The sequence below is a fragment of the Neomonachus schauinslandi genome, chromosome 6, assembly GCF_002201575.2.
Source record: "Neomonachus schauinslandi chromosome 6, ASM220157v2, whole genome shotgun sequence".
NCBI classification, from domain to species: domain Eukaryota; kingdom Metazoa; phylum Chordata; class Mammalia; order Carnivora; family Phocidae; genus Neomonachus; species Neomonachus schauinslandi.
The window spans coordinates 28,468,985-28,496,712 of record NC_058408.1 but is presented as its reverse complement, the minus strand read 5'-3'; the positions used below and the strand labels follow the sequence as shown (position 1 = coordinate 28,496,712).

The 27,728-nt window shown below is 53.7% G+C and overlaps 1 protein-coding gene across 1 annotated transcript in view; it reads left to right on the top strand.

Moving 5' to 3' along the window:
• PKP1 (plakophilin 1) overlaps positions 1-20,769 on the top strand; it is a 49,684-nt gene extending 28,915 nt beyond the window's left edge. Inside the window, exons 3-14 of the mRNA XM_021682729.2 lie at positions 1,666-2,060; positions 4,398-4,542; positions 5,423-5,630; positions 6,878-7,055; positions 8,419-8,533; positions 9,661-9,816; positions 10,634-10,810; positions 12,079-12,232; positions 12,609-12,795; positions 13,399-13,483; positions 16,545-16,651; positions 17,839-20,769. Of these exons, the coding sequence (XP_021538404.1) occupies positions 1,666-2,060; positions 4,398-4,542; positions 5,423-5,630; positions 6,878-7,055; positions 8,419-8,533; positions 9,661-9,816; positions 10,634-10,810; positions 12,079-12,232; positions 12,609-12,795; positions 13,399-13,483; positions 16,545-16,619 (1,875 nt within the window). The 3' untranslated portion in view covers positions 16,620-16,651; positions 17,839-20,769. The remainder of the gene's footprint in view (positions 1-1,665; positions 2,061-4,397; positions 4,543-5,422; positions 5,631-6,877; positions 7,056-8,418; positions 8,534-9,660; positions 9,817-10,633; positions 10,811-12,078; positions 12,233-12,608; positions 12,796-13,398; positions 13,484-16,544; positions 16,652-17,838) is intronic.
• Positions 20,770-27,728: the final 6,959 nt, after the last annotated feature.

Genomic DNA, 27,728 nt, shown 5'->3' with positions numbered 1-27,728 from the left:
CTCAGCTTGCCCTCCGAAGTGCTATCGTCACCTTCCCCGCCCTGGGAGGATGGAGGGGTGAGGGGTGTGGCCACTGGCCTAAAGCAGGGGTGGCCTAATTGCATATTTTGTGCAAAGTGCACATTCCAGATTCCCTCTGCCTCCTATTGCTCATTTATGCCTCCCCAGACACCCACACACCTGTTCCCTTTGGGGTAGGTTGGTTTGACCCAGTTTGGGGAAGAAAATTATGCCCACCTGAGTGCCCAGCTGAGCATGTGGGTGGAGGAGATGAGAGCGCCATTGTCAAGGTTAACAGTTTGTGGCTTCTGACTTTTGGATGCCACTTCTGACTGGAATCTTGACCCACGGTGGCTTCCTGCTAAGAGAAAGGGAACTGGCCAAGAGAAGTCCCTTCCCCAGACTTGTGTGGCTAGATCTGGTGTAGAGGAGAATAGCCCAGTTGTCTAACCACCTCCCCTACACACACACACACACACACTCATGGGGTGGGGTGGGCAGGCTCTGGGCTGCTAGGCTTGGCCCTGGCTCATCCCAGCAAAGGTGAGATCCAAGTCAGCCCCTGTGTGGAGACACTTTATCTCCACAGGCTCAGTGTTACCCTCTAGTCTGAGGACAAGTCAGAGCAAGCAGACCTACCACCAGACTGTGAGCTCCTGGGAAAGTCCCCCTTCAACAGATCTGTCCCAAGCTCATTCCCACCAAATCTCCAGCTTTGTAGGCTCTTAACCAGGGAGGCCGCATCCCCAGGTGAGCTCACACGGGGCCCCGGCGGGGGGGGCGCCTCATTACGGTATGTTTTCTTGTCGGACTGAGCCTCTGCCCAACCTGTCCCTCCTGCAAGCCTGACAAAAAGCCCAGGAGGCTCCCCTTGCACCCCACCCTAAGCCCCTGGGCCTGCCTTCATGTGTGTCGGTGCTCAAAGAAGGCCCAGGAGCAGAAGTATTTTCTCCCTTTGGCCTGTGAGGGGTTCCCCCGGAGGGCGATGTTACCATTTGCTTCTTACCCTGGCAGAGGGGAGGCAACATGAGGAGTTCAGCAGAGAAATAACAGTGGAAAACAGTCCTGGCCAGAAAAAGAGACATTTTGCCCACGCTGAGTACAAGTGGCCAAGGAAGGCTGGCTGTGTTGGAAGCTGCCGGTGTCTGAGAATTTCACGGGGCGACAGGGCAACGACTTGGGGACACGGGCACAGGTCCAGCGTCGCCCTTCCCTCCTGAGTTGGAGGTTCCCTGTCTTCTCTGAGCCTCCGACTGCCCACCCGGCCAAGGCCATTCACGTAGGACTAGACGAGTGGCTACCCCCCCACCACAGTAAGAAACGTGTTCTCCATCGCAGCGCAGCCCACAACACAACACTGTTGTCTCAACAGCCAACCTTGCACTCTGACGGCTTACATTCCAGGCTCTACCATGCTGTCCTATTTTTTAAAACGAGAGTCACAAATCAGCTCAATGGATTTCATAATCCAAATTGGGTCACAACCTGCAGTTTGAAAAAGATAATATATCAGATGATGGCTAAGATGCCTTCCACTCCGAACATTCTGGGATTCCATGAACTAGTTATTACAGAGGCCGGGAGAGGTCGGGGTCTCTTGGCCAGCTGGATCCAGAATCCCTGGTCAGGAACCTCCACTGAGCCTTCCTTCCTTCCTCTGCCCAGATCTACAACGGGACCCTCAAGCGGGAGAATGACAACAGGCGCTTCAGTTCCTACAGCCAGATGGACAACTGGAGCCGGCACTACCCACGGGGCCCCTGTCCCACGACCGGCGCAGGCAGTGACATCTGCTTCATGCAGAAGATCAAGGCAAGCCGCAGCGAGCCTGACCTCTACTGTGACCCTCGGGGCACCCTGCGCAAGGGCACGCTGAGCAACAGGGGCCAGAAGACCACCCAGAACCGCTATAGCTTCTACAGCACCTGCAGCGGCCAGAAGGCAGTCAAGAAGTGCCCTGTGCGCCCGCCTTCCTGCACCTCCAAGCAGGACCCCGTGTACGTCCCGCCCATGTCCTGCAACAAGGACCTGTCCTTTGGCCACTCGAGGGCCAGCTCCAAGTAAGTGCCGCCAGGCTGGGCGGGGGGCCAGGGCGGGGGCCAAGGTGGAGGCAGACTGTCAGCGGGGCTACACGCTGCGAGGGAGTTGCTGATGATTGGAAGGACCACCTCGGTCCCCAGGGGTTCCTTGTCCCTGCAGGGGGAGCGTTCCTGACCTCGGGCAGTCCTCAGTGTGAAGGGGGAGACAGAACCCAGACATTAACACAAACGCATGGGGTATGTAGGTTCTAAAGGGTCACAGGTGATGAACAGAGGAGGCTAACTAGAGGCCAGTGGAGCTCCAACTGTGTGCCTCCAAACAGTGGCGGCTGCATCACCTGGGAACACTTTCAGGCTGCACCCAGACCTACTGACTCAGAAACTCAGGGAGAGGCCGGGCAACGTGTGTTTTAACAGGCCCTCCAGGGGCCCGAGAGTCTGTGATCTTAGGCATGCAAATCTCTATCCATGTTCTGAAAGAGCAAAGGATTGTGCCCTGATGTGGATGATGGGCAAGGGGCCCGTGTTCCACCTGATAGGACAACAGACAACCAGGACGGTCAGACATCAAAATTGAGGAACTGGATCTAGTGCTGAAGAACAGAGTACATCTCTTGTCCCTCGACACTGAAGGCCCAGTGAGAATGAAGGAGATGAAGTGGGGTGTCCTGTGAAGAGCCACAGGCACAGGGTGGCTTGGGGATGGGACAGTGTCCTAGGGGACATTGGGCCTGCCCTCCAGGACTCAGAGCTCCATAGACCTCCAAACTGTTCCTTATCGCCACCTAATGATCATTTATTCATTGATTTGACAAGCATTTACTAAGCATCTACTATGTTCCAGGATGTATGGTAAGTGGAGGGGACACAGCCAGAAACAGAACAGCCAGAACAGCCAGAAACAGAGCCATCTTAGAGCCACACAATTAACTGATAAACTGTTTTTCCTAGAGCTCCAGGAGCTCTGCAGTCTTCATCTCTAAACCTCATTGCCCCTTCTAGGCAGGTGCTAGAACTCCTGAGGAGGAGACAAGGCACGGAGATGTTAACTCACTTGCCCAAGGCCACACAGCTGATGCAGCATCCTGTGCTCGTCCCCACTCTGTCGTACTGTTTCGATAATAAGCTGAACCCCACTGTAAAGCTGGACCTCTCCTAATTACTCAAAGGCCATAAGGTGTATTTAGGATGATTTGGAGAAGGACTAAGAAACCCTCTCCCGTGGAGCAGGGATTGGGGCAGCATCTAGCCCTGGCTCGTTGCCCCAAACCAGAGGCCCTAAGAGGACAAGGTCTAGGCAAGACAGGGAAGGGGATGTATGACAAGCCATTTAGAGATGATGTTTGACTGGCAAATGTGACATTTGCTCAACGCAGGGCAGGAGTGCTACTGATACAAGACCAGAAATTTCTGCCCATTGGGTGATTTTTCCTGAAATGGAGTTAGGATGCCTCACTAAGCCCATGAATACTTATGGCAGGACTGAGGCCAGGACACATGAGGAGAAGAAAACTGAGGCCAGTACAAGTGCTGAGGAGATTCCTAGTGGGGTGGGGCTGGGTGCCACAGAAGGGGCTGCCCCTGCCCCCAGGAACTCTCCATGTCTGTTGGGAACCAGGACACAGACAGGTGGAAAGGTATCCTTTCGCTGGAACGTTCAGGGAAGCGGGGCTTCATCGAGGCACCTGTGTTGTGACGGGAGGGGACACAGCCACATCTGAGAGCCACATGGACGCTCAGTGGACAGAAGAGTCTTGCAGGAGCGGACCTCGTGAGGAGCTGGGGAGTGTGCAAGAGGGCATAGCAGAGCCAAACGATTAGGTTGAAACATAAAATGGTTCGTTTTGTGGCTCAAAAATTTGACTATCAGCATTTCATATGGTCCAACTTAACATGTGCCCTTGGATATTAGTGTAAGCAGTCTGCACTTGAACCTGCAGGATGGAGAAGCCACTGATGGGAACAACACAGTGAACCAGGTGTCAGGACTGCTAGTCTGGTAAAAGGGAGGAAAAATGTGAATAGGGGAGCCTGGAGAAGAGACCCAGTTGTGGGGGTCTCTTGCTGTAGTCCCAGTGAGAGTGATCATGGTCAGAAGGAAGGCAGGGCCCATGAGATTGGGAAGAAGGAGCAGATGTGAGAATTTTTATGTAAGAAGAATTAGCTGGACTTTGGGAGAGATGGAGGCATTGATGGTTGTATAGAGACAGGAGGGAGGGAGGATGGATGGATGGATGGATGGGTGGATGGATGGATAGACAGGCTGTGGCAGCTTGGGCATACAGGGGGGTTTCTGAGCCCCTGGCCCCGGGGCTCCTAGCCTACCCTGGAACCCACCCCATTGCCCATTGCCCACAGGATCTGCAGCGAGGATATCGAGTGCAGTGGGCTGACCATCCCCAAGGCTGTGCAGTACCTGAGCTCCCAGGATGAGAAGTACCAGGCCATTGGGGCCTATTACATCCAGCATACCTGCTTCCAGGATGAATCGGCCAAACAACAGGTAACTGGCTGCACACCTTCCTCTCCCTGGAGGCCTGGGCAGGGACTGGGTGTGTGTCAGCCTGACCCCATTTAGAGATGGGTGGGGGCATTTGCATTTGCTCCTTCTCACCCTGCCTGGCGGCCTGGGGCGAGGAGTGTGCTTGGCATTGCCTAAGATCACAGCTGGGCATCTTAACCCTCTAGTTGAGTGGACATTAGTTAGGCGTGTCTCCCCCACTGATCACATGGAAGAAACAGCCATGAGTTCAACAGAAATCCCCTTTCTCAGATGCCACTAGAGAATGTGACTACTTTCCACCCTTCAATTCCCTTCCCTCTGTCTGTCTGTCTCGGCCTCTCTGCCTCTCTGTCTCTTGATCCTCTTTCTCACCAGGCATCCATGGTGGGAAACAGGGCTTGTTCATGCCTCCCGAGCTTAGCTGTTGGGAAGGATGCCTATAGGGCTCAGCAGCTCAGCCCTAGGGTGTGATGCCCTAAACAGGTTTCCTAGAGATTCCACGATCCATAAGCATCAAAGTTCCTGCCACAGGAGAAAGAGTTCCCGTGGGAGGGTCTCCCTTAGTCTGTCTTGCTTTAGGATTTTGAAGTGTATTTATATCCATTTCCTCCTCCGGTCCTCACTGCCGTATTCCAGAGGAGCAAGGTGGGGCTCAGAACAGAGGGGTGACTCTCCTGGCGAGGACATGGGGGAGCTAACATCTGAATCCATCTTAGTTCCTGATCTGGTTGCTGTGACCACATTGCTTATTTATTTTGGTTGGCTTGACTATTTCAGAACTGGCAGTAGACTTTTGGGTCTGAGAAAAATCGCTTTGAGTAGAGACACTAGATCAGCCTCACCTCCCTGACTGGGCAAGGCGGCCCCCCTATCCCAACAGGTCTATCAGCTGGGAGGCATCTGCAAGCTGGTGGACCTCCTCCGGAGCCCCAACCAGAACATCCAGCAGGCTGCGGCTGGGGCCCTGCGTAACCTGGTGTTCCGGAGCGTCACCAACAAGCTAGAGACGCGGAGGCAGAATGGGATCCGAGAGGCTGTCAGCCTCCTGAGGAGAACTGGGAGCACTGAGATCCAGAAACAACTAACCGGTAGGGAGCGCCAGCCGTGGAGAGCTAGGGGTCCGGGGTGGGTGGGACTGCTGGCTGCAGTCCCAAGATGGGGTGTGGGGCAGCCCCTCCAGGCTGGGTCAAAGCACAACCATGCAGATTTGACCTCAGGCTAATATCTTGGGAGCCCCCATGGCACTGGCCTTGGCCAGATTAGTGGTGTCCAGATGGTGCATACCCACAAGGGGTCTAAGTCTTTTTTTTTTTTAGTTTATTTATTTATTTGAGAGAGAGAATGAGAGGGGGGAGGAGCAGAGGGAGAGAGAGAATCTCAGGCAGACTCCCCACTGATCGAAGAGCCCGACTCCAGGCTCAATGTGGGGCTCTATCTCATGAGCCTGAGATCATGACCTGAGCTGAAACCAAGAGTCAGATGCTTAAGCGACTGAACCATCCAAAGGCCCCTGAGTCAAGGTCTTTTTGAAGATAGAAGGCAAAGAGTAGAAGGCTGGTGTCCAGGCAGGATCCATATTCACAGGTGGGATCCACAGGTGAAAGGGAGGAAGGGAGGTCGATGAGAGCAGGGACTAACAGGTCTTAAGCACCTTCCTGTGCCCGAACAGTATGCTAAGCACTCGGGCCGGGGACACAAGAGACAGAAGGAACTATGAAACCTTCAGACTGGACTGGGAAGATGAGACCATGCACAGAGTAACCATGATCAGTATTTCTGGAATGACTTTCAGGTGGAAAATAGAGAACATTAGAAGACTCTGAGCGCTAACATTTGTATTAAAACCCACAGATCAGGGCGCCTGGGTGGCTCAGTTGGTTAAGCGACTGCCTTCGGCTCAGGTCATGATCCTGGAGTCCCGGGATCGAGTCCTGCATCGGGCTCCCTGCTCAGCGGGGAGTCTGCTTCTCCCTCTGACACTCCCCCCTCTCATGCTCTCTATCTCATTCTCTCTCTCAAATAAATAAATAAAATCTTAAAAAAAAAAAAAAACCCACAGATCAATCAAATGTTTCTTGATCGCCTTCCATATTCATAATTTTGGCCTAGATAAAGAACCCTAGATGCTCCCCGCCCTCAAAGAACCTGCAGTCTCGTTGAGACACTGGGAAGCGGGCTCAGGAAACAATCAGACACTAGACTGAATAACCCAGGCCTACTTGGAAAGTGACATTCCAGTAGGGCTCGTTTGCCAGAGCAGGCTGGGGGTGACACGCCATTGCCTGGGGTCTTCCTAAGCCTGGCATGTGTTGGGTTGATGGTCCCCAACATCCAGGGCTGCTCTGGAACCTGTCCTCCACTGATGAGCTGAAGGAGGAGCTCATCGCGGACGCCCTGCCTGTGCTGGCCGACCGGGTCATCATTCCCTTCTCCGGCTGGTGTGATGGCAACAGCAACATGACCCGGGAAATGGTGGACCCTGAAGTCTTCTTCAATGCCACAGGCTGCTTGAGGTGAGAGAAGAGCCCGCCCGTGGGGTCTTTTGGCCCCAGCCCTGGGCCTTTGCCCAGGCAGCCCCATCTCGGGCAGGACTCAGCCAGGGCACAGAACATAAAATGCAGTCTGGCTGGCACTGGTCTTCATGGGTAGACTCCAAGAAACGGGCCCCGGCGCTCCTGACGTCCCCAGATCCAGATAAGGATCAGGACTCCATGACCTCCTTTAAGGGACCACAGCAGACTTAGTTAGAAATCTGAGTGGAAATGCCAGATCTGAATATCCAAACTGGTTCAACCATTTCCCTCTCCTCCATTTCCCAAAAATGCATTTCTTGGACTATCTTGAAGCGTGTTCTTTTGGACAAAAATTTGCTGATTGGCTCCTAATGAGTCACTTCCCAGCTATGATGCTAACACCAATTGCCATATTCATTGGCATGAAGATGGCAGAGCTCTGCCCAAAGTCTCCCGAGTCCTACCCCAGCATGAAGCAAGGCCCCTGGGGGCTCTTGGAGGAGGGACGTGGGCATGCTCATTCTAGGAGACAGGCTGCAAGCTGGGTTGTGGGTGCTGGTATGCAGGTGAAGCAGTGGAATGGATCCCCTTTAGGGTCACGCCTTGCTCTGATGGGGTTTGTCTTCCCCAATTCCTGGGAGCCCCAGAGTGAGGGGTGCAGGTGGCGTGAGCTTCTGTCTCAGCTTGTGCTCCTCCCTTTCAGCCTCCATCAGTGGCCCCCAGTGAGCAAAGCCGGGGTGTTAAGGACTTGATAGGGCTGCAGGACTGTTGGGGACAACAGCGGCCACACTCGGCCTACACCAGGCAAATAGGCCCGGGATGCTTGGGAAGGAGCCCGCTGCTGAGGCAGAACACAGCTTCCACGGGGAGGGGGCATCTGGCTCCCAGCCGAGCACCTGTCAGCTCTTTTCTCAGATCTAGCCCCTGGCCCCGGCACCCCACAGAGCTTCTCCTGTCCCACAGAAAAAAACTGGGCAGGCGAAGCTTCCAGCCCCCGTTCAACAGGTGCCCCCTAGTGGTAGGGCGTGTGTCTTGGCCTGCTACCTGCACCAGAGGCCGTCTTGACCGTCCTAAAAGTTACAGGTGGGCAGCAAGCAAGAGGGGTGGAAAGAGCTGAGTTCAAATGAGAGCCCATCCAACCTCAGCCAGAATGGGGCGGAATTGGCTGAATGGTCTTTTCCTTCCTTCTTCCTCATTTCTTTTGCCCTGCTCTCGTCCTATCAAACCTCCAACCGCATCCCCCATCCCCTCCGCCCCCTCTTCCCCCACCTGCTCTCTCCCCTGCGTGCCCCCCAACCACTCTCTTCTCCACCCCCACCCCTCCTCCCCTGCCTCCTCACCCCGTCTCTGTTTTCTCCCTCAGGAACCTGAGCTCTGCCGATGCAGGCCGCCAGACCATGCGAAACTACACGGGGCTCATTGATTCCCTTATGGCCTATGTCCAGAACTGCGTGGCCGCCAGCCGCTGTGATGAGAAGGTGAGCACACCCAGGCGGCACCCCACCCCGGCCCTGGACCCCAGTCCTCTTCTCTGTCCAGTGCTCCAAGGCCCAGGGCCTCCCCAGAATCAGTGAGGGCAGCTCCTTGGACTCTAGGTCCTGACATTTTCCTCTCCCAGGCTCCGCGAGGCAGGTCTGCACTCGAGGGGCCTTTAAGGCATGGTCCAGTGACAGGACAGACGCCCAGAGACCGGCCAGTGAAGGGGACAGCTGTCTGTAGAGTGCTCTGCTTGCCGGGGACAGTGGTTACAGAGGCAGGTCCCCTGTCCCTCACTCAGAGGCTGTGTGAATGCGGACACTTCCATGATTTCTCTGTTCCTCAGTTTGCACTTTGCTCCAACAGAAATGATCATAATCCTAATCTGCCTCCTGGGTTAGTTTAAGGGCTCAATTAGTTCATAAGCAAGACACGAAGCAGGCCTGGTACCGAGTGAGCTCTCCGTGAGCAGTCACTGTTGCCGGTGCCAAGCCCCGCCTGCGGCCCTGAGGAGCCACACTGATGCCCCCGGGGATCCTCCCTGCACCGAGGCTCCTTCTACTGCACTGGCTTCCCACTGCGTCCCAATGAAGCCACTGGCCAAGCTGCCTCCTGTCCCCTCTGGGCTTTAGGACTCACTAGCACACACAGACAGAAAGGAAAAATCACGGAGGGCAGAGAAACTGAAGGCTGAGATGTTTCCATCACGGCAGGACAGCAATTCGGGAGAATAGTGAGTTCCCACTGTCCCCAGGTGACCAGGGGACTGTCTGGGCACCACGGGTACTGGGTCCTGCACACAGTTTCCCGTGGAGAGATTTTGTCTCCCCCTCCTCCACTGGATGTGACAACAGGGCCTCAGGAGAGAGACGGTGACTTCAGTCCCATTTTACAACTGAGAAAACCGGGGCCCCGAAGGCAAAGTAAGCCACCAAGGTCACGCAGCTAGGAACTGAGAGAACTGGATTCCAGTGCAGGCTCCGGGAGGCGTGACTGGGAGAGCGCGTTCATCTGTCCTGGAGCCGCGGAAGGGCCCGCCTCTTCCTCAGGAGCTAGGGCAGGGAGGGGGCCCGGGGCGCCATCAGGGCGGGGCCCGGGCTCAGGTGCCACGCTTCCGTTTGGCCCCCAGTCCGTGGAGAACTGCATGTGTATCCTGCACAACCTGTCCTACCGCCTGGACGCCGAGGTGCCCACCCGCTACCGCCAGCTGGAGTACGGCGCGCGCAACGCCTACACCGAGAAATCCTCCACGGGCTGCTTCAGCAACAAGAGCGACAAGATGATGGTGAGCACCAACCCAGAGCCCGGGCCTGATCCCCCCCAGGCACCCCGCTGGGCTCAGCGGCCTGGCTCACCCTTTCCCCTCTGTCCCCCTCCCCCTCTAAACCCCCGCCACCACCCTGAAGCCTGAACCAGCCCGAGGGGCCAAGCCCAGGCCAAAGCCTCGGCCTCAGGCCGGTGCCGCACCCTGGGAGCTGAGTCCAGGGCATTCTGTCTTGCATACAGAGGGGATCTGTGTTCTTCAGACCACCCAGAGGTCAAAAGCTCCAGCCCTCCGTTGGCAGAGCTTGTCCTCTCTAACTACGTGATTGATAAACTCGGCCCTATCTTCTCCATTACCCTGGAAGGTCTGGGGGTAGCCAGGACTCTAAGCCCTCTCTGGCCTGGTTCCCACCAGCTCCCAAGCCTCCCAGGTCCCCCCAGAAGCAGGAGGGTGCTGTGGAGGGAGGGCCGGGCCTCCCGCACTGGGTAAAACGCCCGTTGGCCCAGGGTGGGTCAAGCTCAGAGTCTGACTCTGGGAGGGGACACATCATGGTGTGAGACCCAAAAGCCACTGGAAGGTTTGGGCAGAGGCTGGCCTTCAGCACACTTGCCGGGATCCCGAGATTGTTCTCTGCCTCCCTCAGAGACCATGGAGGAGGACCATGGCCCCTGTCCTCACTCAATTCTGCAGAGCTGCCATAGTGAGGAAAGGGGCACCGGGGCAGGTGCTTCCTAGGCCCCTCCCATCAGGAACCAGGACCCTGGAGTTGGGGGGCACGCAGAAGGCTTGGGTTCAGTCCCTTCCCAAGGCTTCCTGCTGACCTGCCCTTTGTCCTCAGAACAACAACTACGACTGCCCCCTTCCGGAGGAAGAGACCAACCCCAAGGGCAGCGGCTGGCTGTACCATTCAGATGCCATCCGCACCTACCTGAACCTCATGAGCAAGAGCAAGAAAGACGCCACCTTGGAGGCCTGCGCTGGTGCCCTGCAGAACCTGACCGCCAGCAAGGGGCTGGTGAGGAGTGGCCTCCTCCCCTGTGCCCACCCCCGTCCCCACCCCCATTTCTTCAACTTGAAGCCAGGCTCTGTTCCCTTCGCTGTTCTCCCACGAGTGTGTCCACAGTCTGAGTCCTAGCAAACACCTATGGCCTGCGGAGCTCTGTTCTACAGACATGACTAGAGGCAGTTTCCTATGCGATATGGGGGAGCAGTGAGGGGAGAGAACTAGCCCAGCCCTCTGGGAACTCCCAGGCGGCGGCTAGGCAAACCCACTCCTGCTGGATTCTGTCTGTGCCCACAGAGTCCCCTTTGCCTCGTGATTCCTGGCCCCATGCTGGCCCTGTCTGGGGTGGGGGACAGAGATGAAGGGTATGTTTGTGGCAGGAGGAGTCTCCTGCATGTTGAACTGACGGAGGGAAAAATAGAGGGTTTGGAGCGTGGACAGATCTAGAGGAAGATGTGGCAGAATCAGTAGAGATTTTGAGGCCAAATATAGTTTGGGGGACATGATGGAATGGCATTGAGCCATCGGAGGCCTGTTGCAATCAACGAGCATTTAGATGCGGAGGCAGCCAACAATCCCTCATCTTTACTTGGGACAAAAGAGAATCAGCTGGAAGCAGGACCAGGGTGAATTGAGGTAAGGAAGGAACTTTCTTGACCATGAGAGGATGAGGCTGGGGGTCTTCAAGAACTCCAGACCAGCCTGGGACCAGATTACAGCTCGGATGGCTTTGTTACTAGAGCTGGCCTACTGTGTCTCCTTGTGGGCACGGACCCTCTCTTACCCATCTTTGTCCTGGGCAAGTACCCAACAAATATGTGTTGAGTACTCTGGAGGTAGAGAAGTTGGAAGGTGGTCAATGCCTCTTGCATCGACAAATATCGCTGACCGTGTGGTTTCACGTGAGCAGACTGCGGGGACATGTAAGGAAGGCCGAGCTGAGACCAATAGCTGAGCAGCAGCATCTGACCATTTTGTTAGATCAGGAGTCGATTCAGGGCCCCCATGAGCGAGGGGTCTGAGACTTCCCTCTCATCACCCATCTGGGCTCCAGGCTGATCCGGGAGTAGAGATCAAGGTCAGGAGAGTTGGGGGTGCATTTTCGCCTGGGTGCTTGGTTCATTGCTGGCGCATGAGCAAATTTGTGTCGCTCTTCGTCCGTGCTTCCAACATGAAAGAGAAACGGTATTTGGGATTCTTCGTTTGGGATTACCTGCCCCACTTCCACCACGGTGCCTGGGAAGCCACAGGCTAGGTCCTCACTGGGCCTTCTTTCTCAGATGTCCAGCGGCATGAGCCAGTTGATCGGGCTCAAGGAAAAGGGCTTGCCACAAATTGCTCGCCTCCTGCAATCTGGCAACTCTGATGTGGTGCGGTCCGGAGCGTCCCTCCTGAGCAACATGTCCCGCCACCCAGTGCTGCACCGAGCCATGGGTAAGCGCCCTCCGCAGCGTCAGACCACCCCTCTGCCCCGGGCCTCCAGCTAGGACTTGGCAGACCCCCCACTTTCCAGAGCCTGCTGGAAGGTCCCCCTCTAAACTTTCCCTAGGGTGAGCATTCCAAGAGGGGAAGCTGGCCCAAGAGAAGCTTGGGGGTAGGAAGGGGCAGGTCCCCTGGAGGTGGGGGGCAGGTGTGAAGAGGTCCCATCTGGGTCCCAAGCCCTGGGTTGGAGCTAGAATGGAGCCTTGAGGGGTCACCTGTCTAAGAACCTGGTTGAGGGCAGTCCGGGACTATGGCCCCAGAGGGAGCCCCTCAGCCCCTCTCTCCCTCGGTCATCTGAGCCCGTGCCCTCCACTCCTTTCTCTCGCAGGGAACCAAGTGTTCCCAGAGGTGACCAGGCTCCTCACCAGTCACACTGGGAACACCAGCAACTCGGAAGACATCCTGTCCTCGGCCTGCTACACTGTGAGGAACCTGATGGCCTCCCAGCCTCAGATGGCCAAGCAGTACTTCACCAGCAGCATGGTCAACAACGTCATCAACCTGTACCGCAGCAGGTGGGCGGGGAAGCGGGCGTTCTCCTCCCCACCTCACACCCACACCGCCTCACCCCCGCCCCATGCTAAGCACGACTCCCTGCGAAGTCTCAGAGGTGCGGCGGGAGCAGTACCCGGTACAGAGAAGAGAGCCAGGGCAGGAGAGGCTTGGATGCAGAGAAGTTCCCGAAGCCAAGAGCACTGTAGGGATGAATCCAGCAGCCAGGCCCTCGGGCTACACAAACAGGGCAGAGGTGGTGCATTCTCCGCTGTGGGTCACCAGGGGACACTGGGTCCTTAGAGGGTCAGCAGGAGGCATGGAGCAGCAGACCCCGCTGTGCGGGAACTTTATTCTGCTCCATGGGGCTTTCTCCTCCCAGAACAAGGGCTGGGCGACCTTCCCCCTCACAGCCCCCAAGGAGAATCCTAGGACACTTCTAAGTGGGCAGGGTCGTGGGGTCATGCCCACTGCGCAGAGTGACCAGCCCGACGGGGCTCCTCTCTCATGCACCCCTGGGGCCTCCCCACATCTCTAAGACCTGAGGTGAGGGGAGGAGGGAGGAGGGTGCTCATTCTCATGTCTCCCCGAGTCTCACCCCACAAATGAACTTCCTGCCTGCCCAGTGCCTCACCCAAGGCTGCAGAAGCTGCCCGCCTCCTCCTGTCTGACATGTGGTCCAGCAAGGAACTGCAGGGCGTCCTCAGACAGGTAAGGGCCCGCACTGTTGACCCCTGCCCATGAGGTTCTCCTGTACTTGCCCTGCACAGAATCAAGTCCGAGTGGGGCAAGGAAAGAGAAGCAGAATGGCCCACCCCACCCCATGGCGGGGACTGAGCCGCACTCCAGACAAAGAGAGTCAGAGCTGAGAGACCAATGTGCGTGACGATGAACGTGATCACACTCTGAGCAAATGTCTCGGCTAGAATTCTGGGGAGGTGCCAAGTGCATGGAGGGCAGAGGGAATCAAGGTAATGTGTGAGAGGCCTGGGGGGATCCTTTAGGAACAAACTGAAAAACGGGGTGGGCAAAAGGCACAGAATTCATTTGAGGGCGTGATGTGCTCTGTGGCTTCAGAGGTAGGTTCGGGCTAGATTACAAACCCCTTTAATCTCTGTGAGAGTTTGCCCTTGGCCCCAGGGAGCCATTGAGGGCTTTAGGTAGAGAGTGTCATGATTAAAGCAATACTTGGATACAGGGGCAGGGCCCAGGGAACTGAGAGGTGCTGGGGCAGCTGCATCTGTCAAGTGGCGACCCTGGCTCCTCTCTGTCCTCAGCGCCTCCCAACCTCGTCAAACACAAAGTCCTACCCCAGGTCTTAGTTTACCAAACCTCTCCACACTGGCCTCTCCCGCTCCTGCGGCCGCCGTTCTTTAGACAGAGATGTTGGCAGTGATGAGGCTGGACCAAGGACAGGACGCGGAAGAGACAGACTGGTCAGACTGACCATGCTCGAGTGCAAGCCTGGAGACACTGTGGCCACATTAGCAGAAATAGATCGGTTGGGAAGAGGCCAGGTAGGCCTTGTAGGGAGAGGGAGAGCAGTCCCGATTTCAGGAGGTCAAGTCTGAGGGGATTGGATTGGGGTGCAGGTGTGGGACCTGAGGAGAGAGGCCAGGCTGCCACACAGACGGGAACATTGGGCAGGTAGAAGCCCCGAGAGCAGGCAGGACCACCATGGGGCACAGGCGTGTGGGAGAGTCTTGGAGGATAAAGGCAGAAGCATGGAGAAGACACTCAGCTGGGGGCCAAGGAGAGCAAAGGGCCAGGGAGCCAGAAGACGCTGTGCCAGGTAGCCAGGAGGGGGCTGCAGCCCGTGCTAGAGGACAAAGCACGGGAGCGGGTAGGCAGCGGTCCCCGGGGCTACTGAGGCAGCAGGGAGGATGGAAACCAGGGAGGCCCCTGGATGAGGTGATCCGGAAGTCCCAGGCCACCTGCAAGAGCACTGCTGGCAAAGCAAGGGGAGCCCTTGGGGCCCCTGCCGTGGGCGAGGAGGGATGGGGAGAGGCGGAGAGCAGCAGAGGGGAGAACCAGTGTGGTCCAGAAAGGAGGGAGACAAAGGCATGGGTAAAAAGACCCCTGTTTAATGACAGAGGGGACCCAAGCATCTCTATCGTGAGACGAGAAATGGGCAGAGCAGGGGAAAGTGAAGGGGCGGGAGGATGAGGAAGACCACTGAACAGAGGGGGGCACAGGGGGTCAGGAGTGACCTGATCGGGTAGGAGAGGAGACTTCCCACAGCCGCCCAAGGGGAAGAAGGAGGAACAATTCTAACTCCAGCACAGCAGGGAGATAGGAGGGACCATGGCGGTCAAGGTCGACTGGGGAAGGCTGAAGGCCATGGCCAGTGGTGGCCCATGTCCTCTGGTGGACAGTCCAGTGCTCTTTCCCAGCAACACCACAGTGTGGGCAGGCTTGGCCACGGGGCAGCTGCAGGGGAGGCTCCGTGGAAGGGAGGTAGGTGAAGAGACTGGGTGACAACTTCCTCAAGCTGTTCCATGACAACTTCCTCAAGTGGTCCAGAAGGTTCAGCTCACCCGGGAATACTGACACCACACCCCCCCAAGGCACCCAGAGAGTCCCCTTGTTAACATTGTTCTGTACAGCACCCTTGGGAACCAGCTTCGCCATCCGGTCCCCATTGCTCCCTCTAGTCCTGCTTGACGAGGGCCATGTTTCTGTCCCCAGAGCACCCGCACACGCACTGCCCACTGGGTCCTTACAACCACCGTGAGGCAGACCATGGGGCTTGTGTCCACCCTGAAGAACAGGACTTTGCCTTGATGCAGTGAGTCATGGCAAGAGCAGGGCTGGGACCCAGGAATTCTCACTCCTGGGCTCTTTCCACCAAATCCAGCCAAGCTCAACAGGAGCGAGCAAGCAAAACTGTGGTGGAAAAACCAACATCATGTGATTCATGCCCAGACCAAGCAGGCCTTGGGCTGTGAACCACCTGGTGTCTGGAGCCCTCATGTTCCCACAGGCCAGTGAGAGCTGACAGATTCTCAGAGCTCTTAGCCGGCACCAGGCACCCCTTCTGAAGGGCCTCTAGGGCCCATCTGCTGTCCTCATTCACTCCAAAGCATTTATTGAGCACCTGCGGTATGCTGGGAAAAATAACAGAAACAAGATTCTGTCACTCCTCAGCAGGAGCTCAGGGGCTGGTGGGGCTGCAGGTGGGAGAGCAGACAGGTAAACAGCCTACAGCGTGGCAGCTCCTCAGTACCAGCACCAGGCGCCTCTCTGGTATGTGAGAAACGCTGGACGTGTCCTCGCTGCCAAGAGCTCTTGTCAAGATTTGGGAAAAAAAACAAAAACAAAAGCACAGGGACAGTCAGAAGGAAGAAAAACAAACAGCTTTTCTAATCTGACTTTGGTTATTGTTCTGTTTAAAGAGTAATGACCACGAGCTTAAATCCTTATGCCTTTATTCAGATTTCTGCAGATCCACATAGGAAATTCAGAAGCGCTGGTGGAAGCCCAGACACGCTTTACTAACCTGGGCATATCCACGGCCTTATGTTTGGTTGCGCATTTAATCAGGCCAGGTTTAGCCCTGACACACATATATAATGAATCCAGAGGGCTATGGCTCAAGCCCGAGGCCACTCTGGGAGGACAGGGTCTGGTTCAAGCCCAAGGCCACTCTGGGAGGGCAGGGTCTGGTTCAAGCCCAAGGCCACTCTGGGAAGCCAGTGTCTGGCCCTGTGGGAAGTCCCACACTGTTTCGTCCTAGAGTATTTCACGCAGCTGCTGTTTCTTCCCCCTGCAGCACGGCTTGGATAGGAACATGCTGGGAACCTTAGCCGGGCCCAACAGCCTCAGGAACTTCACCTCCCGATTCTAAGAAGGGGCTGCCCAAGCAAGTACAGATTGCAGGTAAGAATTGGCTCCCCCCAGGGCAGAGGCACGTCCAGGACCCCTGCAGCTGCCTCAGCTGGTCTCAGAGGGAGAGGCCAGGCCTGTGTTCCGCAGGGCACAGATGCATCCTTCAACCTGGCAGATGGCCTGGCCGTGGCCGACGCAAGGCCTGTGAGGACAGCCATATAGGCTACTTGGCCACAGGACATTAGGGATGGGCAGTGTCCTAATAGCATCAGCAGGCCAGAGGTCTGGGCAGAACTTCCAGGTACAGCTGTGTAGGTTATGCACTGCACAACCTACGTGGTGCCGTTCACATGGACTATGGTATGAATGCCCCCCCCCGCCCCCGCAGTGATACAATATGTCATTCTGGGTTTGCACACCTACAGCTCACTTTCTTATCCTTTTTATAATTCACTTTCCAGTCTGCACATGCCTAATGTGGCTAAGCTTATTTCTAGCTGATGATTCCAGGGACCGAAAACTCAGAACCAGTATCTATGACAAAGGCCTGCAAGCCTTAGCTTCCAGTAGAATCACCTGGGCTGCTTCCTAAAACACACACTCCTGGCCCCAACCCCAGCAGATCTGACTCCGGAGCACTGGAGTGGAAAGTGCATTATTAAACAAGCATCCCAAGTGTTTCTGAGGCAGGTGACATCATTAACCTTCCCTAGCGGGTCACCAGAGGTGGCCCTGCTGTGGAGCCATCTGCAAAGAGCCAAGGGTGAGGACAGGGTCTCCTGAGCTGAAGGGGGCTCCTTAGCACCCTGGTTATCTGCCAGCATGCCAATACCTGAGGAGGGGCCTGGTCGGGGAGAGGCTGAAACTCCAGTCCAGGTGAAGATAGATAAAACCTCAGACACCTTCTCCTGACAGAAAAGCTTCAACAACATGATTGTGGACAAAGAGAGAAGACAAAAGTCAATAGCTTCTCAACGAGGGAAGTCTGGACCCTCAGCACCGTGCGGGGCACCGTGCTCACCAAACAGGGTGGGCATGGGGGGAGGGACAAAGCTGACAAGCTTCTGGCTCAGCAAGAGTGACATACAAATGTGTCAGGGGCGACTCGGAATGCCCTCGCCAGCCAGGGGGCACATCTGTGCAGACATGGGTGGAAAGGGGGGGGCAGTATTGGCTAGACCTCCTGGTGTGGGGATGTCTCCCCAGAAATGCTAACCGGATGACCTCTCCTTTTCCAGAAATGATATGATCCAGCTGAGAAGACCTCAGGCCTTGCTGGAGGGGTGATTCTGCCCACCCTGTGCAGTGTTTGGAAAAGTTCACATGCAATTGAAAGCAAACCTGAAAACTGTGGATGATGGAAACATTTTTAGATTTTTTTTTTCCTTGGGGGAACTGGCAGGCAAGGGGGGTTGGGAAGGGTGGGGGGGGACTTTTCTTGAGTTAAAGGGGCTTATATTTCATGTCAATACTTCTTTTGCTGAGAAATGGTATATATATATGTATAGGGTAAGTGTGTGTGTGAGCGCACGCGCACGCATGCTTGTGCATGAGTGCCTAAAAGTGTGACCACAAACTGCAAAAAGCTAAGTAAGCTGTTTCTGCAGCTCATGAGGTGGTAAAAAGGACTCTCACTCTCCCACGTTTCCCACACGACCTGTGCTTTTTGTTTAGCGGCCTGTAGTTCCCAAAATATGTCATGCCAGGGCAGGGGACCCGCACCAGGGTCAAGTCCACAAGAAACCTTGCGAGGGAACCATCCCCCGGGCGAGGGTAGGGGGGAGGTGGGAGGGGAGAGTAACTGGGGCTCGGGCCAACCTACCCCCCGTAAGAGGCAGCTTTGCAGGAAGGGAGGCTGGCAGGGCTGCTGAGGTTCAGTGTATCTCATGGGAAACTTTAGTCGTCTGATCATGCCTCCCTTCCCGCAGGGCCACAGGACCTGGGGCTGGACAGGGTTGGGGCTCCAGGGGACGGGCAAGGACAGTCATGCTTGCTTTGCTATCTGAAGTCTGCTCTGGGGTGCAGGAGCCAGAGCGATGGGGCTGGCCATGCTCTTGGGCTGCATACCCGTCAGAGGAGGCTCAGCCTGGAAAGCCCCTGCCTTCAGGGGCTTGTCATCTATTTATTTCAGGAGAAAGAAGGCAAAATGGTGCTCAAAGCCAAAGAGCTGTTTGGGGAATGGCTGTTTGGTCTTCACATTCCCAGTGGTGAGGGGGACAGCTGGGGCCCCGGTGGGACGGTGGCCATTTGGAAATTAACCAGGAGGATACTTCCTTGCTAAGACTCAAGAGAGGGAGGGTTCTGGGTCTCAGGAGACTTGGAAGATGGGAATTTGGATAGAACAGGAAAGGGAGCTGTCACTTCAGGGCACCAACAAGCTCCAGCTCCAGCCCCAGCCGGAGGCGAACCCCACCTTACCCTGAAAACCAGCCATCCTGTCTCCACTCTGTCTTAGGGAAAACCACAGAGGATGTGATATAAGAGGCTTGTCAGGGGCACCAGCCACACCCAAGACCCCAGACTCGTGTGCATTTCAGAGGAGAGGAAGTAGGAGGACCTCAGGAGAGCCTCATGGAAAAGCTCGCTGTAAATAGCCCTTAGTATACACTGTAAGATAGAGCAGAACGTGGGTTCCCAAGGCTTCCTGATGTCTGCCTCTGCCGCCTGCACCAACATTGTTGGTGCCAGCTAGGAATTGGCTCCCTGGTCCACAGGCTTCTCTAGAAGAATAAGAGGAGCTCCTCACTCTTCATTCGTCCTCATCCTCCTCCCAGGCCCCCTGCCCCCCACCCCGCTCTACCCCCCCGTCCAACCCCACTTCTTACCTCAGCAGTCAGAACAGAAAAGTACCCTTCTGGATGACGGATGTGCCTGTTAAGACATGTGACAGACTGGGGCCAGCCCTGTGATGATGGGCCATTTAATCAGTGTCCCCCACTGCTGTGGGTCCGTGATGCCCTCCCCCCTTGTTGCTCATGATGGAAGGCCTCTTCCTGACTCCCTCTCTCTCAGGGGCCACGTGGGAGCGTGGTCCCACCAGGCTGTCCTGGGTGTAGGTTCCAGGATGACTCCTCTGCCGATCACCAGGGCTCAGAGGAATTCATTTCTTAAAAAAAATACGTATGGAGCACCAGGATGTGCCAGGCAGTGTTGTAAGCACACAGGATACATCCGTGAACCAAACAGACCACTGCCCCGTCCTCATGCAGCTTACATTCTCAGAGAAGAAGGAGGAGACACGGGGTGCTTGGCTTTGGGGATCCCCCCTGTGTGAGAGGATTGTCCAATCCAGTCAGGACAAGAGAGAAATAGCCCACTACCAGTGAGGCTGTGGCTCTCAGCCCCTCACCCCCAGGGAGGTGCCCCTTCCCTTAGCCCTGCCCTCACTTCCTGCCACTTCTCTGCTGGATTTCTGTCACCAGCCAGGGTGAAGAGCCAGGTGGACCCAGCCCTCTGCCTTGGGGAACAGTGGGCTGGATGGACAGTTAGGCCAGGCCTGATTTTGTAACCTCTTGTGCTTTCTTCAGCCCGCCAGCTGGGCCCGTCACCCGGGCCTCGGACCCGTGGCCTTTGGAAGAGGCAACGCTGAGAGAGTCCTGAGGAGGCATTTCCCAAAGACAGGGAGGAAGGGGTTTGCCGAGGCCCACACTGGCCTCATGCTACCAGGGCTGACACCCCAAACAAGACATTCCAATTTGGGGCCAATGGGGAAGGACAAAGACTACTCAGTCTCTGCCTGTCCCTGCCCTAACCCCAGGATCTCTTGTGCTTCAGACAGATCTGGTCATTGGCCACCAGCAGCCTGTCCAGTGGGGGCCACATCAGCATCGCAGACCCCACGCTTCCCCTAGTGATGCAGTGAAGGGTGTTCTCCAGACACGTGGGGACAGTGATGTTCTCTCTTGTCCACCCCAGAGCCTGGCTGAAAGGTGGGATGGCCAGGATGAGGAAGGCTGGGAGGATGGGATGGGCAGGGGGAGATGAGCCGAGGGAAGCCCGGGGGATGATGCTGGAGGTACCCTGGAGCCCCTCTGGAGCCCAGCCTTCCATTTGCCCCATGTTTGTATAAGAACCTTGCGCTGGCCAGGCCCAGTTTCCCTGTGTGATGCACTATGTATTTGCTTTTGTGGAAATATAGGAAATCAATAAATTGCTGGCATTTCTGTGAACTTTTTTGAGCAGTGGATTATTTGGGGGTACCATTGAGGAAAGCAGAGCTGCGCACTCCCTTCCAGGCTCTCCTCTTACTGAGCCTGCGCCAGGCTAGGACTGAGCACCACCTGAGGGAGACGGGCACCACCATGCATAAGCACCTGCTCCGTGTCCGCGCATCTGAGCCCCACAGTGACTAGATGACGCCAGCATTGATGCCCTCATCTGACAAATAAGTAAGACTTAAGGAGAGAGCGGATGTGCCCGATGTCACCAAGCTTGGAGAGGGAAAAGGCACCCCACCTGTGAATGCACCAGGCAGAGCACTTGTAGGGAAAGAAACGTCAAGGACATAAGGGGATCCCATGTTTACTGAAAGTGTATCTTACCTGCGTCCTGTATGAGGTGCTTAGAGCATCACAAGAGCAGAGGAGGTGGTGGGCCCCAGCCACAAGAGGGACATACAGGATAAGACGCACACGGGGAACTTCCTAAGACACAGGTGGTAAATTCCAAGTGGTGGCCTGGACAGAACCACTGTAGGCCATCACTGCATGTCAGGGCCATCTGGGTGGAGAAGGTTGAGAAAGCTGAGGGAAAGCCTAAAGATGAACTTTTCCCAGCTCGGGAGGGTGGTGCCTGGCACAGCCTCTCTACAGAGCCGTGGCCCTGACTTTCTGGGTCATCTCTCGATTGGGTAATGATCAGAGTGTCTAGGGAGGACAGGCTGGCTCTCAGCCCAGGGGGAGGAAGGTGGCCTGTCTGTGACCCAGATTGTTAATATACTGGGTCTGGGGCCCCTGAAAATGTCTTGAGACCTGAAAACATGTATTGGCTCTGAAATGCGAGCTCAGATTACAAATTCAAAATCAAGAAATGTCGGATGGTTAAGCTTTCCTTACAATAGCGCAGACAGACAGACAAACACACAACTTACATGTGTACTGCTCTATAAATCTTTGCTAACCGAACACCCCACGCAACCAGCACCCAGATCAAGAACTAAATGTTACCAGTGCCCGAAGGGCTGTGCCTGTAAACAGCCCCACTCCCCAAGGGTCACCACGATCCGAACTGGTAACACCACACAGTAATTTTGCCTGTTCGGCACTTTATATAAATGGAGTCAGGATGTCGCTTGCTGTGTCTGGCTTCCCCAGCTCATGGGCGTGACATCCATTCGTTACCGGTGTATATCACTTTCACGGCCGTGAACATGGTAGTCCAACGTGGGACAATGCTGCAAAGCAAAATGCGGTCTGACACCCCCATCGTGGTTACAGCTAGAATTTCTAAGTATTCGACAACAATGGGTGGATTAGCCGTCTCACTTCCCCCAGAGTTCCCATGTGTGGTGTGATCACTGGGAAATTAAAACTAACAGCAAAGAAATGTCACTTGATGTGACTGTGGGTGCATCTAATGTGTAGGAGTGGCAAAGGGCTACAAAGGTCCTCAATCAGCCATCCCTGGCCAAGAGGGTGGTGGGCCTTTCTGGCCCCTCAGACGACTAGCGTATGAGCATGGGAGGGCCTTGGGGTCTAGGAGCAGAGGACAGGACCAAAGTGGGGGGCACCAGAAGCAGCTGGAAGCCTAGATGGTACCAAAGGAAAGGTCCCAGGGTCCCACAAAGCAGAGTCTCCCAGACCCCCACGGCCAGGCTGCTCAAGTCTATCTGTCCCTGAGCCTTGAAGCCATTTCCTCCTGCCCCTTTGCAGCTGGCCTGGCCCAGGACCCGGATCCCGCCGGTAGTCCAAGCTACTCTAGAGACAAAGCAGTCTTTGTGCATCACTTCTTAAAATGCAGTGCATTCTGTTGCCCGACTCGGTCAGAGAAAGCGTGAACAGAAGTTGTTAATACAAACAATAGTCTTTTTACTTGAGGGACCAAAAAATAACCCCTTTACCTTTCAAAGCCTTAAGGTATTCATTTTCTGTTTTGAGTTTTACCTCATTCTAGTGAGACAAGCAGAGCTCAGAGTATTACATTCCAGTGTACAGATTAAAAGAGAAATTGCCTTTCCCAGACTCACATTGCAAGTGTGTGGCAGAACCAAGGCTGAGACCCAAGCATGCTGTGTCCCAGCCCAAGTATACTCTGATGGACTCACAGGAGCCTTCCCAGCTGTTGGGGCCCTAGAACATGGTAAGACAGCCCTGATACAAAGGCAGTAAGGTACACAATTCAACCCAGTGGTTCAGAAGCTCACACTACCTTGAGGCATGCTAACATTGCACATCTTATGAGCGCGGGTTGCTGTGCAGACATGCTGATGAGTAGAAAGTCATGATTTGTGGAATATCGGATACCAGAAACCACCGTGAAGATCATCTAGTCTGGGGCCACCTGGTTTGGTGGGTCAGAATATGGGGCTAATGAACCCCCCAAGTGCCCCAATGACTCCAGCAGGCATGCCCCACCCTAACTGGTCATCCTTCAGACACCTGCCACGAGTCGGCAGAGTACAAATGTCACTGAGTAGTGTGTCAGCCCGCTCAGGGGAGTATGTCAAAGCTGATGAGCCCCACTGATGGCAGATCAGCAGACATATTCCATATAAGAAAGGGCTGCATGCTCCCAATGTTCCAGACCCATCAGTCGACCATTAAGAAGTTTCATGACTGGTGAATTAAATTAAAAAACATTTCCATATTAATCAAGTGGTTCAAATCTCGAGGCCGTAATCCAACCCTCTCTACACAAAGCCATTAAAATCCTGTTCTCTACACCTCACTCAGAAAGGAAGCTTCAACCAGGCCTCCAAGGCCAGTGGGGCCCAGGTGTGTCATTCTGGATCTTCCCAAGCTCACAGTCCTGCGTTCTGGGGCCCAAAGTTTTCCTGGAGGACAGCTGCGCCGTGCGCACAGGTGTAGACCTGGAGAGGAGTAACCACGTATTAATTATGTAATTATGTTTAGTCTTCATATCGATGCCACAAAGCAGGTTTGACCATTCCCATTTCACAGATAATGAAACTTTGGTTCAGAGAGGCCTCATTATTTATGCAGGGTCACACAGCTAGTAAGTGATGGACTCAGAATCTGAACCAAGTCTGAAGCCGAGGCTGCTCTTCTCTCCCTTTGGCTGGAACTGCCTTTAGACAGCCCCTGCCAACAGTTAGGCTGACATCTCAGCTGCCCTCTCGGGACCTCCCTTTGACTGTAGAGCCCCCTGGGAGCCCCTGTAACCTGGGTCAGAGACTAGAGCAAGCCCTGGTGCCCTGGACACATACTGTTCACTTGGTGTTGTTTTTTTTGGGTTTTGGGGGGTTTTTTTTGTAATTCAAGAAACATCTGGGTAAAAAATTCTTGTCCTCCAAAAAGGCTCTTGAGACAAAACTAGGAGTCAAACCCCGCCTCCCCCGCCCTGCGACCTCACTGGCTCCTCCAAGCTGATAAAAGTCATTTCGCAGACAAGGGGCCAGTTCTGACTCTGAAAGAAGCGCTTCTTGCCCAACCTCTCCGTTTTCCTTTTGCCAGCCCAGAGCTGGCCCCACCTGGCCCCCGTGCCTACCTGAGTTTGGGTCCCTGCTGGGGGCAGAGCCTTTACTCTTGGCCTCAACCAACCAGAGCTCCCGGATGGCTGGACAGTTCGGCAGGCTGTAGAGGGGGACCTGTAGCCTCCCCACCCCGAGCCAGGGGCCGGAAGGCAGGCTGGCAGGAAGCGAGACTGAGGGGGCACCCTGGCCTCACCATCCAGCAGCCGGGACCCACCCTTTGGAACTGGTCCGTGTCAGTCTCAGGCTGTAGAGTTGGAAGGGTCTTCAGGATTCCCCTTGTCGGGTGATTTTCACACTTTTTCAGCCACAGAATCCTTTAGGTGAATGGCATCTAACATGGAAGCCTGAAACCAATAGGTAAGATCAAAGCAGCCTTGCTGAAAGAGTTTAGGGGCAGGAGCTCCAACTGCCCAACCCCCTTCTTCCCAGGAAGGCGATCCTCAGAACCCTAGGTTCCAAGGAGTTGGAAAATCTCCGGTCTAGTCCAGCCCCCTTGTTTTGCAGGTGAGGAAACGGAGACCCAGGCGGGGCCACACAGCAGCTCTAGGGTCTAGAGCTCGGGTTTCTTGAATGGCAGGCCAGATCCTTTCTCCTACACCGCCCTCGCCTCCCGCACTAGACCAGGCGTACCTTCTGGTGCTCCCCACCCCCACCCCCTGGTGCTCTGCTGGAGCCCAGCATAACACTCACCACCCTGGCTAATTGTTGCAGCCCATCGTCTCTACCTTCACGTGACTGTGAGCTCCCTGAGGGCGGTGATCCCCGCAGTACCTGGCACAGAGAAGAGGCTAGAGAGCCACCCCCCCCACAGGCACGCGCACGCACACACACACACACACACAGAGCACCTGGCACTATGTTGGCATAGAGCAGAGTCTTTGGTGTTAGTGCCGCTATATGATTAAGTAGGACCTTTCTTAGAGTCCCAGCATTGGTGACCAGGATGCAGCAGGGGACAAATTGATGCCAAGAGCCCCACATCCTAAAGAGGGTCTAGAATAATTGGAGCCAGACACCAGACATCTCTGAGCAAAGATGTGAGAGCTTTTAAACCATTAAGACTAGATGAGATGGGGCGCCTGGGTGGCTCAGTTGGTTAAGCGACTGCCTTCGGCTCAGGTCATGATCCCGGAGTCCTGGGATCGAGCCCCACGTCGGGCTCCCGGCTCAGCGGGGAGCCTGCTTCTCCCTCTGACCCTCTCCCCTCTCATGCTGTTTCTCTCTTGCTCACTCTCTAATAAATAAATAAATAAAATCTTTAAAAAAAATTTAAAAATTTAAAAAAGACTGGATGAGATGACCAAGGGAATGAGTGTAGATAGAAAAGAGAAGAGGTGGGGCACCTGGTGGCTCAATCGGTTAAGCGTCCGACTCTTGATCTCACCTCAGGTCTTTTTTTTTTTTTTAAAGATTTATTAATGTATTTATTTAGAGAGAGCCCTGACTTCACAACCCAGAGATCAGGACTTTCTGACCTTTCTTTAATGTTTGTTTTCTATTTCATTAGTTTCTGCTCTTTTGTTGTTTCCTTTCTTCCACTTCCTTGGAATTTATTTTGCTTTGCTTTTCTAGATTCATAAAGCGGAAATTTAGGTCATTGATTTTATGCCTTTCAAGCACTTAAAGTTCCCTCTAAAAACTGTGTCAGCTGCAAATTTTAACATACTGTAGTTTCATTATCCATTAGTTAAAAATATTTTCTAAATTCTCTTGTGAATTTTTTGACCCATGTGTTATTTAATTTCAAATATTTGAAAGTTGCTACATATTTTCTTTTTATTTCTAATTTAATTCCATTATACTCAGAGAACACATTCTGCATAATTTCAGTCCTTTTAAATTTGTTGTGATTTGTTTCATGGCCCAGCATATAGTTTTAGTGACTGTACCATGTGCACTTGAAAGATGTGTATTCTGCAGTTGTTGGGTATAATATTTGCTTATTACATCTTCCTGACAAATGGACCCTTTTGTCATTATGACATGTCCTTCTCTGTTTTTGTTAATAATTTTTGTTTCTATACCTACTATATTTGATATCAACATAGCCTCTACAGTCTTCCTATGGTTACTGTTTGCATTCTATACCTTTTTCCATTTTTTAACTTTCACTTTATCTGTGTCTTTCTTAATTTTTAATTTAACTTTATTTTATTTTTAAGTAAACTCTATGCCCAATATGGGGCTTAAACTCAAGACCCTGAGATCAAGAGTCCCACACTCTACTGACTGAGCCAGCCAGGCGCCCTTCTGTGTCTTTATTTTAATATGCAACTATTGTAAATAGCAAATAGTTAGGACTCACTCTTACTTTTATTCATTCTGACAATCTGAATTTTAAATGGAGTGTTCAATCAATTTACATTTAACGTCATTGTTTATACGGTTGAATTTAAATCTACCATTTTACTATTTGTTTTCTGATTGTCAAATCTCTTTTGGGTCCTCTATTTTTCCTCTCTTTCCTTCTTTTGGCTAATTAAATAGTTTAAGAATTCCATTTTATCAATTGGCTTTTTGGCTATACCTTTCGCATTTTTTTGTGACTGCTCTAGAGATGACAGTATTTATCCTTAAACTTTACCTGCTTCAAGTTAATATTGTGCTATTTCAAGTAAAATGTCAGAATCTTGCAACCACATAGGCCCATTTGCCACACCCTTCCTTTATGCTATATTTGTTCTATGTGTTAAACCTCCATATATTATAAATCCCACAAAAAAGTAATAATTTTTGCTTTAAAACATCTCATGTATTTGAAAGAAATTAAAAGAAAAATCGTCTTTAATATTTATCATTTCTGATGCTTTTCATGTCTGTTTCCGTCTGGTATTATTTCCCTTCAGTCTGAAGAACTTCTTTTAGCATTTATTGTGCAGGGCTGATGGCGATGGAGTCTCTCTCTCTTTTTTTTTTTTAAGATTTTATTTATTTATATGACAGAGAGAGAGAGACAGTGAGACAGGGAACACAAGCAGGGGGAGTGGAAGAGGGAGAAGCAGGCCTCCCACTGAGCAGGGAGCCCGATGCGGGGCTCGATCCCAGGACCCCGGGATCATGACCTGAGCCGAAGGCAGATACTTAATGACTGAGCCACCGAGGCGCCCTGCTGATGAAGTCTCTTATTTTACATTTATCTTTAAATGTCTTTATATTACCTTTACTCTTGAAGGATTATTTCTCTGGATATAGGATTCTGGTTGATGGTATCCTTTTTTCTCTCATCACTTTAAAGATGCTGTTCCACTATTTTCTGGCCTCCATCATGTCTGACGAGAATCTGGCATCACGCATATTACTGTTCCCTGTATGTATCATATCATTTTTCTCAGCCTTGCTATCCAGATTTTCTCTTACCTTTGGCTTTTGGTGATTTAACTATAATGTGCCTAAGCATGGTTTTCTTTGACTATATCATGCTTGGGGTGTGCTAAGCCTGTTGAATCTATACATCTTTCACCATGTTTAGGGAAATTT